This window comes from Parasteatoda tepidariorum, chromosome 1, assembly GCF_982258835.1.
Source record: "Parasteatoda tepidariorum strain Cologne lab strain chromosome 1, Ptep-v5.0, whole genome shotgun sequence".
Taxonomy (NCBI): domain Eukaryota; kingdom Metazoa; phylum Arthropoda; class Arachnida; order Araneae; family Theridiidae; genus Parasteatoda; species Parasteatoda tepidariorum.
In genome coordinates, this window is record NC_141755.1 from 40862861 (window position 1) to 40879193 (window position 16333).

Sequence of the window (16333 nt, forward strand, 5' to 3'; positions counted from 1 at the left end):
AACTAGGAATTTTCCTTTTTAAAAAATGCGTAATGCGTCTTCGACATATATCGATACACATATTTTACGAACCGCAGTAATGTCACCGTAATCAAATCCTCCCATATAATCTAATAAAGTTTCCACAGAGCAGCAGAATGAGAAATTGTATTTCATTCATTTACTACATCTTCTGCATCAGTTACTATCATCACTATTTGATTTAACAACATAACGATGTCTTCATCAGTCAAATACTGGAAGCCAAGCTCACATGCATCACTTTGAAACCAATCTTCTAAATTTTCTTCATCAAGAATTTCGAAACCTTAGATTTCTTTTGCTTGTTCGAGAATACTGTTATCATATTTTTCTTGAACATCTGAAGAGGATTGTTCATCAAGCGGTATGATCTTTCTCCAAGATCGTGATAACGTAGACAATTTTACCTTTGACCATGTTGCTGATATTTCATATACTGCAATCCAATAACGAATATTGCTTCCAAAAATTTGGTAGTGTTATAACTTCATGAATCAATTTTTTTTAATCTTGAAAATGTTTCTCTTTATATTTTTTGTGTGATTCCGGAATGAGCACGGATAATCCGCAAACCGGATAATCGAGAGTGTACTGTATTTGTATATTTGCTGAATGCAAAATCGTTGGAATCACGATATTTTTTTCCATATTTTTGGAGTCATCCAATATAAAACCAGCTATGCGATTTTCTCGAGCTGTGCCAGATGCAAAGAAACTCTTTTCTTTCAAAATTTCGAATTAACTATGGGAAGAGAAAAACTTATCAAAATAAATTTTGTACACCCCAGGTTTTGAAACATCGCTAAGTAACTTCAGAATAATGGTTATTTCTAATGGCATATTTTGTTGATCAACTCTGATAACAATAAAACTTCTCAATAAAATTCTGAATATACAATAAAACTATGAAACCTTGCATAAAAAGTGGGTTTTCAAATGTTGCCTATTACTCATGCATTCGGCCAATGGTGCGTTAACGCACCATTAAATTTGAATTAAAATTTTTATGATATTTGTTTTTTTTTTCTAAAATTTTATTTCAAAAACTTAACCCATTACACAAACATATAATAATCACAAGTAGAATAAATATACAGTTTCAAAGAATGAACTTTTTCAATAACCATTTGAAATTAAAAAACTAGCTTGTTTTGAAAATTTCCCAACTGAAAGTATTTACTCCAATTAAATTACTAATATTTAATAGATGTCTTCAGAACCCTCAAAAAAAGCAGAACAATAAAATTATTAAAAAATATTTTTCCACTGTATTAATAAAAAATTATTCATTAAAATGGTGCGTTTACGCACCTTTGGCCAAAATCCTAGATTCTATTGAGTACTTTAAAAAGTTTTTTCTCCCTTTTTTGAATTTTTTTTTATTCTGTCTATTTAATTTTACTAAAAATATTAAAAATTTTAAAATTGATTAAATTTTTAATCATACCCCCTAACTGAGATTCTTTAAATTTCAACTAATTAAAATAATAATTAATTTTGCTTCCACTAGAAAGATTATTTTCTAAAATTTTGCATTTTATGCAGTTTTTAGAGGTAAAAACTTTTATTATAACTGAAAATTCTTTTTATGTCTCTCCATAGTGTAACAATTTTTTATTTTAGGTGTGATAATTATATAGAAATATTTTTTTCCTTTCAATCAACCAAAATAACATATTTTTAAAATTTTTTATTTTCTAAACCATTATTCCCTGAATGAAGATTAAGATTTGGTAAATGAAATAAAAGAAATGTGAAAATAAAGCAAGTAGTAACCAGTTAGCAATCAAAATGTAAGAAAATTTATAAAAATTAATAATAATTTATTTACAATATACACAGAAGTGGGCATTTAAGACGACAAGTGTGTTTTTATATGTGCTGATATTGCTGCAAAGGGATCAGCTACAAAAGTTGGGTCTTCCATAAGGCTCCTGAATGTTTTGATGTCTTCAGACCTAATAAACAATTAAGTTCAAAAATGAAATTATGAGTAAAAAAATATCAACAAACATTTCCCAATAAAAAATTAATACAATTCTCAAAGGTTTCTTTCACTTATGTTTTTCTTGCCTTTTTTCACGTTGAGCAAGTTCTGTGACACGGAGCTAGTGAAAGGAGCTCTGAACTGCTATAATTTTTAAAATGTAAGCAATGATTTGTTGCAATATTTCCGAAGAATCCACTTCATTCTCTTCAAGTGGAATTATAATTTTTTCCCCATCAAAATGCCAAATAATTAAAAAAAAAAAAAAGAAAAACAGACTGTCACAAAAAAGATTAAAATCTTAGTCAATAATAGTATTCAATCAATTCTTCTTCTTACAGGATCAACCAGCATGAGTAAATTGTACCAATCAGAATCTCAATTTTTCAATACATTTTAGTTTAAAAATGAAATTATCACGAGTAAAAAAATCTTAATAAACATTTGCCAATAAAAAACTAATAAAACTCTTAAAAGTTTCTCGCAGTTATGATGTTTCCCTTTCCCTTTTTTTATGTTGGGCAAGTTCTGTGACATGGCACTAGTGAAAGATGCTCTGAATTGCTTCAAATTTTAAAATGTAAGCAATGATTTGTTGCAACATTTTCGAATAATCCACTTTAATTTCTAATAATTCATAATTCTTTTATAAAAATGTCAAATAAATTTTTTAAAAACAAAAATCTTAGTCAATAATAGTGTTCAATCAATCATTCTCCTTACAGGATCTCAACCAGCAGTACTAAATTGCACCAATCACAATCTGTTTTCCAATATTTAATTAACATAATTTCATTTCAATTAAAAGAAAACAAAACATTCAGCACAGTCTAGGTAAATATTTTCCATCATAAATAAAAGTTTGTCGTTAAAACATTTTAATTACAACAAATAATTATCTTGCTTTGAAAAAATATTTATGTAAAATAATATTTTTAATAACATCAACAATTCATTGTTGCAGAATTCACAAATTGTTTCTTTTTTCAAGTTTCTTCAACAAACAATTTTGTAAGTTGTAATTTTGAGATGCCAGTACTGCCTTTTATTTTTTGACCAAATATCCCTCAAAAAATTGTCTGGTGGCAAATTTGTTGTAATTTCTGATACTCTACTCAAAAATCTCAAGGATATATGTATTTACAAAGAGAAGTTTTTAAACACTGAGAATAGGAATTTTCTAAGAAATTTCTATTTTCAATAGAATCCTCCAATATTTATAAAATAGAAACTTGATTTTAATGCCTTTAGACAGTGAGACTTTAATTTGGAATGTAATGTAAATATTCCAATTTTAATAAAGCACTTTATTCATGACATACTTAAGACTTTTAAGTTAATGGCACTTTTTTTATGCATCCAAAAACTTATTCCCCTCACTTAGAATATTGAAGCAATAATGTAAAGGGAATTTAAGTTAGTTGTGTCTTTTACTAAGCTTTAAGCTGGTTGGTTTTTATCAAAACAAAAACTCAATTCTTCCTAATGTAAGGAGAAAGTAATGTTAAACAGGCGAAATTCCAAACAAAGTTGGCTTAACTCTTGTATGGTTCATAAGAAAATTCAAACAATCTGTCCTTTTGGCTCAGCACTCAAGGCTAAAAGGGAAGTTAAATTTTTAATTGAATATATTAATCCAATTTATAAAACTGCAACAAAAAGCATAAAGAAAACTGAGTTCAATCGTTCATGCAAGAAAAATTTCTAAAGATTACACAAATACAGTAAAGATTTCTAAAATTTTAAGATATTATATTTCTCAGTTTCGGAACCAGAATAATAACTACACATTCAGACGTGCCAACCTAGCAAAATTAACATTCAGGAGTTTCCCTAACAAGAATTCAGGAGATTTCAGGAGGGGTAAAAAAAAGGTGCATGGTATGCAACATTTGGCACTTCTAAGGAATTTTAAGTAAAAAATTTATTAAATATAAGAATGCAAGAAATTTTACACACTAATAGAGCAATAATTGTTTAAAAATATTAAATGAAAATAAAATAATTAAACACAGATTTAGCAACACAAAACTATATTAGGTAGATACTCTTTAAATAAATACCATTTCCTTAATAAAACATTATTCAAAAACCCTTGACACTGTAATAAAAATGCACAAAAACTTAAAAAAAATAAACAAATTGAATAACTATTTTATTTTAAAAAACCAATGCAATACTAATGTATAAAAATACTAATGTCTGTACAATAAAGAACCAATTATCCGGGATGCTCGGGACCATCGCTATCCCGGATGTCTTAATTTCCCGGTTTCCTGGATCGACAAAAAAGTGTCGTTAATCGATGTTTTATCAAACCCAAATTACAAGGAAAAAATGTAAACACATTTTAAAGTAAGAGAAAAAAGAAAAGCACTCCTAAATCTAAAAAGGAAAAAAATTGTAGAAAAATAAAATTTAAAAGAATAAAAAAATTTGCAAGTTTAGACAAGAAAAACAAGTTTAAAAAATAATTACGATTCCTAAATCAACTAATAAACAAAACCAATGATTAAATAACGCAATATATTTCATGGGGGGGGAGGGCCAAAAAAAAAAGGAAAACCTATTAATCTAAATAAAAACAACACTTGAAAATTATCGAACCGAAACGATAGTTAAAAAACGGCACTAGCATAAATATTAAAACCTAGAACAAGGCAAGATCAACGGACTTTAAAAAAAAAAAACTAATGAAAAAATTTGGTAATACAAATAATTTTATTGAGTGCAAAATTTATCATGAAAAAAAAAAAAAACAAAAACGTAGTGGAATCAGAAAAACGAAACTGCAATCTGCTTCATAAAATAATTGTATGCTTAAATTAATAAACAATTCTCCTTTTATTTTTTTTTTATAAAAACGCGATTTTTAATTAAAGCAGGTGTGATTCCACATCAAGAAAAACTTGCGAATGATACCGCACTTCCAAGGAATCAGAATTTATTCAAAAGAAAAACATTTTATTTTTATTAATCGATGTCAAATAGATAAATATATTTTTCTCTTTCATCTTCTGTTAACTGATATGCATGTGCAATGCATTTTCCCCACCCCCTCGTAAATCAAACAGCAAACGAAATCATCATGCCACTCCTTTGAGTTTAACGACCTAAAAGAGAATGAAGATCTAAAATCTTCAAGGTCGCGGAAGAAATGACGTTTCTCTGGGTAAACGGGGAAAAAAATTCTTCCCTTCCTCACATTTTCCTCTACTCAACTTCAAGGATTAGTCCAGTTTCCGCTTTTTTTTTTCCATATCGTTTTAGTTCAAAATGGCGGGAGAACCGAGCAAATTTTTTTTCCGGATTATCTGGATACCAGATAAATGGTTCTCTACTGTATGCATGAAAAAAAGAGTTGCAGACTTAGCTCTCCGCAATTAAGTTTTGCTAAAGTCATTGGTACATGATTTGTTGATGAAATTGATCCATACTTCCGTTTCGACTTAAGACATCCTTGAAATTTTTTTTTTTTTTTTTTAAATATACGAAGACTAAACGAATAATTGATATCACGTTGCTAGTTTACGAGCTTGTTGCCAACCGTGGAAAAATACGCATTAAAAACTATAAAAACAGCAAGATACAATATCAATTCCAACTATCGAGAGTACGAGTTCCCCCACTCCTGAACGGACGACACTCGATAACGACATGTGACGTCATTGCATTCAACTCTACACGAAAGAAGAGGAAGATTTCACCCGCCCCCAGTGTAAGGGGGCGGGTGAAATAGGAGTGTTAAGAGGTAACGTTGAAGAGGGGGGAAAATAAAGCATGTTCAGTTACGCTTCAGGCAGATGGTAGTTTGATAAGATTGGATGGAATTCAAGCTGAAAGAAAAACTTACTTTCGCACTCGCGGAAAAATTAGGTAATTTTGAGTTTGGCCGTCGATCGCAGTAAAATTCGGGAGTTTTTCAAATCAATTCCGGAGGGCGGGAGAATAACTCAAAATTCGGGAGACTCCCGCAAAATGCGGGAGAGTTGGCACGTCTGCACATTGCATAATAATAGCATATACATTGCATAAACATTATACATATACATTGTTTAATAACTATACTTTTCATAATAACTACATCAACATTTCTAAAGATTACTCCAATACAATAAAGATTTGTAAAAGTTTAGAGGAAGGATTAGTTTTTTATTAACCAACCCTTAATTTTTTTATTTTATTTCTGAGTTTCTGAACCAGAATAATAACTATATATTGCTAATACTAAAAGAAAACACAAAGATTTTTAATTCTAAATAGAAAAAACTTCTTTGAAAAAAATGCGCTAAAAAGCAGCAGAAATTTCAGAAAAAAGTAGCAAAAAAGAAAGCGAAGGAAATAAAAATATGACCACCAAAGCCGACGATACCCAGGGGTACTGAGGGAGTTAATTTAGGCATTTGCTTCTCCCTCAATTAGAAATGGTTTTGTTTTTATGGCTACCGAGGCCGGTATCCCCTGAAGACATCGGCTTCGGTGGTCATATTTTTGTTACATTGCTAACTTTATTTCAAATTACACCTTTTTTTCAACTTTGTATTTGTAATATATAATAATTAAAATTCTATCAGTATTATTTTAAAGAAAAGTTTAATATTACTATCCAAATGAAATAATTTAGTCAGATTTGATTATTAATAAAGTTAGTTCTTTAAAAACATTCTTAAATAAACTTATAAATTTTTTGCTAATTCATAAATTTTTTTTTAATTTTTTATAAAATACAAAAGAAAAAAAATATGATCTATAATTTGTTTTATGACAACAGTTAATTGTTTTCTGAATTAAATCTAGTGTTTTCACAATTTAAAAATTCAAATAAAAATTTTTTAGCCATTCAATGTCTAACTGGAATGACATTTTCAAAGCTTACTGTTGCAAATGTTTTCGAATAAATTTAAAAAATATATATGGTACAGAACTATATGATTATTTCCTTAAACTTTTTTATATGCTAAAATCAATATATGATATAAAACAAATAAGAAAATATAATAGAAATTGACATAAAAACTTAATAAGAAATTTAACGATCTTCTGATGCTGATTTTGAAAACCTACTTACATTTTTAATGCTTGAGCCTTTAATGCTTTAGGTATTTTAGGTTTTTCTTTTGCTTCACTAAAATAAGATAATACATATTAAATTACTCCTTAATTACAATTTAAAAGACATAATATAAAAATTAAATGCACAGTTAAACAGTGATTTGCAGAATTTGTTTTCAGACAAAGGATAAAATTAAAATTGTATAAAAATAATTTGCAGTAAGAAATTTTTTTTTTTACAACATCCCATCTAGAATAGTTTCAATTTTACTTTTGCAAAATTAAGGAATTTAAAAGGAAAATACTAAATCGAATGTTTTGCACTTTATTTCAGAAAAAAAAAAATTGGTATTTAAATTAACTACAACAATGTGCAATGAACCCTTGGTATATTGTTTCTGCCTAAAGTCAACAAAAAAGAGAAAATCAATGAAGGTCAATATAAACTAAAAATGTTTGGAGATTTTCTTATTAAACCAGGTAACAAAATATTTTTGATATTCTTTCTATTTGGTTAACTTTTTAGGTAGAACATTATGATGTGCATCTCTCAAACTGCATTTATCAATCTTTCATTCGATAATATGTCCTAATGCAAGTCTAAACGGTTCATACATTAGACATTTTACAGCATTTTCTCATATTGCATTATTCTAACAGTTCTATATGTTTCTTATAGATAGCATACAAAGACAGTGGTCTAAAACTACTTAATTTTGCAATCCACCAAAAGCATATGATATGATCCTTAATTAACAAAGAAGATTTAAATTTCTTTGTCTGCGATCAGCATAAAATTAACAAAAGTATCTTCTACTGGCAAAAATATTTTTTTTACGTAAAACATTCTTTACTGCACTTACCTAAAAAATTATCTTTTCTAAATTATATTCTTAAATATAAATACATTTCTGATTTCAAATTTTATAATTTCAAATTCAAGGATTAAAAACAGTAAATGGTGTTTTTTTATCATAAAGTAATCCTATTATATTATTGTACAATATTTTATGATAAATTGACTATTCCTTATTAGCCATTTTACAATTGCAGAAAGTAAGTCTCATTTACCTTTTTAACAAGTTTCTTGAGAAAGCATGTCTTTTCCACATTTGTAATTAAAATAATGAACACAGAATTGAAAAAATATTATAAGGAATTATTAAAAGATCTTTTCAGCAAAAAATATTAAATAAGTTTTCACAATGACCAAAAATTTAAAAAATCAAATTGCAAATGCAGTTACAATAGTAATTACACAAAAAGGTAAGGTTCAAACTTTATCTCAATAGAATTTATTAATAAATTTGTGGAACAAAATCTGTGTGAAGGGAATGAAAAAAAATTTAGTACCTTATAATTGAATACTTTTTAATTTTAATGCAACAATCAATGTTGCATTCAAATTATCAAATTATGTTATCAATACATGAAAATGATTGCATAGTAATAGTGGGGGAGTAGAAAAGTAGCAAAGTGAGAACAGGTGTACAGAACCTAATATTTCCAAGAACACAGTTTTTTTGGTTTGAAATTTTCCCAAAGATTATAGGGCTTTTTATTTTTTCTTTAGTTACAGTAACATATTTTAAACATTTCTACAAAGTAAAGTTTGTATATCGCTAAAACTTGATAATTTTTTCGTTAACAAAAAAAAGAAAAACTAATTTAAAACTCTACACAATTTTTCAACAAACAAGCAAATGAGTTAAAAATAACAGAAGTCAAAATTTATTGAAATAGCAATAATTTATAAAACTAAATTTAACATCCAATTCATTAAGTTAAGGAGTTTAAACTCATAAAAAAATATTGACATATTAAGCTATTTGTGTTATAATATAATAATTGATATATTTTTTTTTCCGTTCGGAATCTTTTTTTTTCTCGTTCAATTTCTCCTGAACCTCGTAAGCATGATCGTACACATTCGGTATCAATCGGGGAGTCAATATTATAACATGTAGTTAAATAATAGATTTTTATGAATTGTTCAATTTATCTATTATTTATTTGTCACTTATTTCACAAAAGTAAAATTCAGCAATAAGCAGCCTACTTTCACTTTCCTGTCATTTAACCAATGAGCCATTTCAGACTAAAAACGAGTATTAGTAACAGTGTTGACCAAACAGACTGATGCTGAGAAGTATCAATAAGACTAATCTACCATAAAATATCTTTTATGGAGTTTCAGAAATACATTGGAAGAAATACAATGATGAGAGTGAATAAACACAAAGAAAGAGTGATGAAAATACACTTTTATAAAGCATGCACGGCAATACTTCATATTTAATACACACCATTCTTTTCTAAGTTCGACTAAATCTGGTAAAGCGTCTTTTAAAGAGCTATAATCCTGAAGTATAGTTTTGGACTTTTTCTTTTGAGCTTTTTTCTTTTTTACTTGTTCTGCTAGCACATTTTTAATAACTGAAAATAAAGCAATTTTAATTACATTAACAATATACACAAATAAAGATATCAGAACAGATAAAATAAATTGTTAAAAGTTATAAAATTATTATCAATTGCAGAACTTTGTTTTGAATCATGGGTTCTTATTAAGTTTATACTGGTCTAAAGTTAGTATTTGGTCAATAGAAAAAAAATCAAACTAAGAACGAAGGAACGAAGACTAAATCGGAATTTTCTATAATGAACAAACAAACTATCTGATGGAAAATGCGAGTTATGCTCTTAGTAATGAAGTCTTATGTAGGCTACTTAACATTAAAAACTGAAGATCAAATCAAATCAGAGCTTGCAATAATCAAGTTTCACTGTATTTATAAAATTTATGCACAAGGATAAGTGTCATTACAAAATACATACTTGATTTTGATAAGTTCCTTTTTTTGGTATAACAACTTCATCTTGTATAACAACATTTTGCAATAATAATGTAATTTTTTTTACAATTTCAGATTTGTAATAATTAAGTGTAAGATGAAAACCCTTAAAAAAATTTTCAACTCATTTTAGTATTTATTTATTTTGCTGACACATGTAAATTCAATTATTTTTTTACTTCTTATCCTTTTAGAGGGGTGATTGTGACCCAAAATGAAAAACCCTGAAAATTTTAAGTGCAGAAAATAATTGATATCAATTTATATATCATACATGTTTTGTATTTAACATAATATTTTTTAAATAATAATAATTAAATTACCTACCAATAAAGAATATCACACCTTTAGTGTAACTAATTTAAGAAATATCTTAGCTATTGCATGAATATGAATTGCGATATTAGATTTTAAAATCGCGACATTGGATTTTTAAATCATGTGAATACGAATAGCAATGATTAACTATTGAATTAGGTAGATAAGAAAATCGATGATTGATATTCAAACCAGGTGAATAGGAATCACGACATTAGCGGATTCCGGCACATTCTCAAATATTCAAAAATTCGCCAAACCAAAGAATGAATTGGCGAAAGAATAATGTTTATGTAAATGTCTCTTTAGCGGGAATAAGCAGATGTTTAATGAAGTTAGAAATTTTGTAATACCATAGGGACATTTTGTAACCGCATTGGAACATAATTAGAACAGGTTGTTCTCATCAACCTTAAGCGTTTTTAGAAGGGCTGTCCGCCCTGCCTGCCCTTTGTACAATATGAATGTACTCTTCATCGTACGTTTTGTCAAAATAAGCTGCCATCCCTTAAAAACACTGCCTTTTAATACATATTCTACTTTTAAAAATATTAATTCATTGTTTAAATAATAAGTACACTGGTAAAATTATTTGTGTTTATGGGTTTAATTCTGATTACTATTAGGAGTTACTATTATGTTAGGATTATTCTCAACTCGTTAAATTTTTATAAGTATCTCTTTTTTTTCAAGGGGAGATATGAATAAATTTTTTAATGGTTTTAATTTTTAAAATAAAAAACTTCCTTTTTTTTTTTTAAAAAAAATGTAATTTCAAATGTTTATTTTTTCATAATTTTCAGTTTAAATTATGTAAAATTCTCTAAAGTTTATTGATTATAAATTTTTAGTTTACTTATTTTAAAACAAATTTATGTCCAGAGATTGTCTATTAGCATGTCTTTAATATTTTTATAAACTGCAAATTTTTCTATCATTCAGATAATGAGAGAGAATTATTTTAGAAACATACACATAAAATAGTATAAGAGGGTGATTTAAAATTTTTTGAGAATCAAATTCAGTTATTACATAGTATTACACATTTTGATAAATTTTTACAGTGTTGAATGAGTGCTCTTTCAAAACTTATAGCACCCTTTTTTATTCCTAAGGAGAACTCTGCTCATCAGTTTGTATTTTTTGGGTACTTTTGTAATAAATGTGGTGGTATGAAATATTTAATTGAATAAAAAACTAAATTTAATAAAATAGACAGCTAATTAAAACTCAAAGTTCCATTTTACCAAACAATAAAGAAATTAACAGAAATTATGTTATGTTTAACTACACTATGGCATTATTTTAACAATATTTATAAATTATTTTTTTCGTTTATTTCGTTATTGTCAGTTACGGGGAAAAAAATTATAGAACATTGATTATGATTTCTACATACATTGATTATGATTTCTACATACATTGTTTATGATTTCTACATACATTGATTATGATTTCATTCATAACATTGATTATGATTTCTACATACTACATTTTTACTCAATCCAATCGTTTATAACTAGTGAAAATATAGAATTAAATACAAAAGCAGGAAAAACTTCTTATGCTCTTCATCGAGTAAGATTATAAAACTAATGCAGAAAATCTTTTTTTTGATTGATGGGTCTGCAGTGAATCAATATCTTTATTTTTTAGTGTAATAAGAATAAAAAACAATATCAAATTATATAAAAAATTAAAAGACAAAGCACAACAAGCTATGCATAGTATTTGCTAAGTAGATATGTAGATTTTTGAATTAGTATTTTAGAAGTTTTATATAAATTTTTATCTTACGCTTTAAAAATGAATTTCATAATTTTTTCACTATATTGACATCTTTAATTTTAGGAAATATTAAAATTACACTTGTTATGGATTAAATTTTTTTTTCTTAATAAAGAAAGAAATCTCAATGAATTGAAAGTTGTTTAAAAAATAAATAGTTTATGAAAGCATTCCAGGTTTTTTTTAAAAATTAATTTGTTTCTACAAAGTGGTGGGTTGGACACTGACACCACAACCCTAGTAAAGAGATTTGATACAGAATACAACTTTCTTTTAAAACTTATCCTGCATTCTTTTAAACTGTTGTTTTTACATTTTAGCTCCGAAATTTAAGATTGATGGAAGGAAAAGGATAGAATTCAAACTAATTGAAATAATTTTTAAAATTTTTTAACATTTTATGGTTTGTAAATTAGGTTCTTCAGGTTGGCTAAGACTGCCAAATCAGTAATGAGAAGAATGTAATTTAGAGATATTCAATAACCTTTATGAACAGGTTCTCTCTTGGCTCCTTTCTTCTTTTGTGCACTTAGCTTAGAGGCAACAAGCGCTAGAGTCGCATTTCTATGAGCGTGCTTGGCTTCTACAGCATCTTGAGTGGCAAAGGATTGAAGTTGCTGTTTAAGTGCACTGGGTGGAATATGTATGTTCTTAAATATATTAGTGCTGACACTTGGCTGAAAAAATATTTAAAAAAAACTGTTATAATATGACATAAAATCAGGGGTGAATGTGATAAAAAGTGAAAAATCCTGAAACTTTTATGTCAAAAATTCGATATCAATTTATATACCATACATGTTTTATATGTAACCTAAATTGTTGAGCTTACATTTACAACTAAATTAGCTGCAATTAAAGAATATATCACTCTTTTATAGTAATTTATTCAATAAAAAACTTACTTCTTACAAGAATCGCGATATTGGATTTTAAAATCAAGCAAATGTGTATCGTGAATACGAGATTTAAAAAAAAAAGCAAAGGTAAAAATTGCGATATTCAACTTTTAAACAGCATAAATATGAATTACCATGCATAATTTTTAGATCACATATATATATATGAAAATCAATGTTTGATATTACAACATTGATATTTGACATACATGCAATATTGGATTTTAAAAACAAGCAAATATGAATTACAACATTGGATTTTAAACTCGAATAAATAAGAATCTCGATAATGGGTTTATTTTATAAGTGTGTGAATATGGATCACAATGCGTAACTTTTGAATTAGGGAAAAACGAAAACAATGTTTGATAATTGAAAGCGTGATATTAGCAGATTCCAAAGCAGTGTCAAATATTCAAAATGGCGAAAAGCAGCTAAATCAAAAGAATTAAATCTGCAAAATTTTGTCGGATAATTTTTTGATTCACAGAAGTCTGCAAATCAATGGTCTTGAGATACACAGAATTCTGAGATATTCATGGAAAAATCACATGCCCTGCTTCTAGTTATTAAACCTGGAAGACTGATACAGAAAACCTGGAATTTCGGGATACAAACAGAATACAATCACCCCAGAAAAATCTAAGTTTTAGGCAATTATTTGCATTTGTAATAAATGCAAAATTAAATTTTTTTTTTTTTTGCAAAATAAATCATTTATGAATATTCCATCTCACCTAACATAATTTTCTATAATACTTATTACTTAAAAATATGTTATAAAAAACATTTTTACTTACTATTCCACTTTGTTGAGACCACTGATTCCGTGTTACATGCAGTACTTCATTGTCAGTCAAAGTCTTAGGAGCAGCAGTATGAAGTCTGTGCTTCTTGTCAGTTATTTTCCCCATGTTTTTTCACATAAAATGTTTTCAACAAAAAATTTATTTTCTAAAAATAAAATATGTACAGTTATCTGATATAGTAAATAAAAAATATTAAAGAAGTGCAATAAACTTGGTTTTTTGATTATACAGAGGTGTAAGCTAACAAACATTATGTTTTACATAATTGAAAGGAAAAAACATCTGCTGCTTACTTAAAACTATGCCTAAATCTAAACATATGCACAAAAATTCTTTTTGTAATGCAACCTTTCAATAATTAATATATATGAATAATGTTTAGGAGAGGGAATAAAAAAACCTATCTGTCAATATTTCAGGTTAAATTATTATTTTAAATGAAATTTTATTATCGTAAGATAAAACATATCTTAGAAATTACCAAAATTAGATAAATGATACTAAACACAGGGTGCCAATGTTCTATGGTTTTTGAGAAAATTTGTTCAAATGAGGAATTCTAGATTGATTTTTTTTATTTTTATGTATTATACATGATTCCTTTTTTTGTAATGCAAAATGCAACTTTGTTATAGCTTTCACTTGACTTGGTGAGGTTTTTAAAATGTTGGCAAAATTACCAAAATTTCAGATAGCTTTAGTGTTTAATTGTCCACCATTCTATGAAATATTTTGCAAACGGAGTAATAGTTAGCAAACCACGATCTCAACTCTATAATACGTCACCTCGGGAGAATTCCTTACACCATCCATGTTTAGAGCTTTTCTCTCCGACTCTGCTCATATGTATGAAAATCTATGAGGATGATTTTCACTTCCATAATATTCTTTGCATTTAGCTTTAAAAACATTTTATAATTCCGATGATGCTAAAATTACGGGGGATATTTCCGTATTGTGGTCTGCCATGCCAACTACAATCACCAAGGTGCCAAATTGGTTTTAAAAGGGAAACCTTTATAAAAAATATATTGCTCCGCAGTGACTACAAGTTATACCTTTCTGCAATGTGTTTTTTTAGTTTCTCATGGTCTGACGACAGGAAGTTGCCGAGACTTGGCGATTATTCTGTCACAGATCACAATACAGAAATCTTCGTAAATTATGTGCTGAGCTCAATGCAGTTTTAAGTTCCATATAGTTTTCAAGCTGAAAATTTTTTAATCAGTTTGAAAATCAAGACAGAAACTAACATTCTTCCTACTCTTATGACTATCCTTTCACTAATGGAGAAAGCATACCTAGTGTTGCCACAGATCAAGATACAGTAATCTTTCAATATTAAGCACTGTGTTTAATGCAGTTTTAAGTTCCATAGCTTCCAAGTTGAAAATGATTTAATCAGTTTGAAAATCAAGACAGAAACTAACATACTTCCTACTCCTATGATTATCCACACACTAATGGTGAAAGCATGCCTAGTATTGCCATAGATAAGAGTTCTACTATGCACCACTTGAAGCCCATTTTGATCACAATTACATAGTTTTTTTCCAGGATTCATGTTCATGTAGAAAAAGTAAGGACATAAGCGAATTACCACTTCAAGTTTCATTTTTTAATTAAATACACTTTTAAACTAAAAGTTTCGCATTGAAAACTTAAGTCTTGAAAATTTTTAAAACAAAGATAAATGTTTTATTCAGTTAAAGGGGGGAGATTTCCATATCATGATCTGTAGCAGCGATTAATCGCAAGTCTTGGCAATTTCCGGGCAGCTAATAAAATCAAATCACAAAATTCAACTAAAAAAATAAAATCACAAAAAGGGGCCAACTCGAAAGGTATAACTCGTAGCCACCTCCGGGTAAACATCTACACGTTTTTTTTTTTTTTTTCTCTTTTAAATTTGCAAGTTTAAAATCGATTTGACGTCTTGGCGATTGTAGTTGGCACGACAGATCACGATACGGTATTATATCCAATTATGGTGTAAAATGAATAAATATGGAATAAGTTTCTTATATTAATTTATTAATTTGAGGATTGTAATTAAAACTAAAATTAATTGAAATAATGCGACAAAGAACCGATATAGATTAATTTATATATTTGATATTAAATTTATCATAATGATAATCATATATTATCATTAATCATTTATTTTCTTCTAAAAAATATAGAAATAGCAATTTCAAATTAGAAATAAAAGCATAAATAGCTTTTATTTCTAATGTACATAAATAACATGTAGGTATAATATTCTACATGTATAAATAATATTACATAAATAAATTTCAGAAACGAATATAACATTTTATATAGAAATATTAAATGATAAGGATTATTTGTCGCACATACATAACTAATTAATAGCTATATAACTAATTAATTTCAACCTACAGACAATAAGAACAAAAGTTTACAATTCCATGCCCAATACTTCACTGTTTTTGTTTACAAGTTGCAGAGATTCACAATTGCAGTTAAAGTTGACAGAGATTGGCAGAAACAAAAATTTCTAATCAATCATAAATAAAAATTAAATTATTAACCACCATTTATTATTAAATTACTATGAGTGAAAAATGTTAAAATATTGCA

The 16333-nt window shown here is 27.4% G+C and overlaps 1 protein-coding gene across 2 annotated transcripts; it reads right to left on the reverse strand.

Moving 5' to 3' along the window:
• Positions 1-1823: 1823 nt before the first annotated feature.
• On the reverse strand, positions 1824-16267 carry LOC107455035 (uncharacterized). 2 transcript variants are annotated; one of them, XM_016072430.4, is made up of 6 exons: positions 16133-16267; positions 13721-13874; positions 12506-12698; positions 9367-9496; positions 7077-7133; positions 1824-1979 (listed from the first exon to the last, which is right to left on the reverse strand). In XM_016072430.4, exons 2-6 carry the CDS (start codon positions 13832-13834, stop codon positions 1874-1876), a joined length of 600 nt encoding a protein of 199 aa, XP_015927916.1. In that variant the 5' UTR covers positions 13835-13874; positions 16133-16267; the 3' UTR covers positions 1824-1873. The 2 variants fall into 2 exon arrangements, with proteins under 2 accessions (XP_015927916.1, XP_042898653.1); XM_043042719.3 differs by lacking the exon at positions 16133-16267 and adding an exon at positions 16091-16109.
• Positions 16268-16333: the final 66 nt, after the last annotated feature.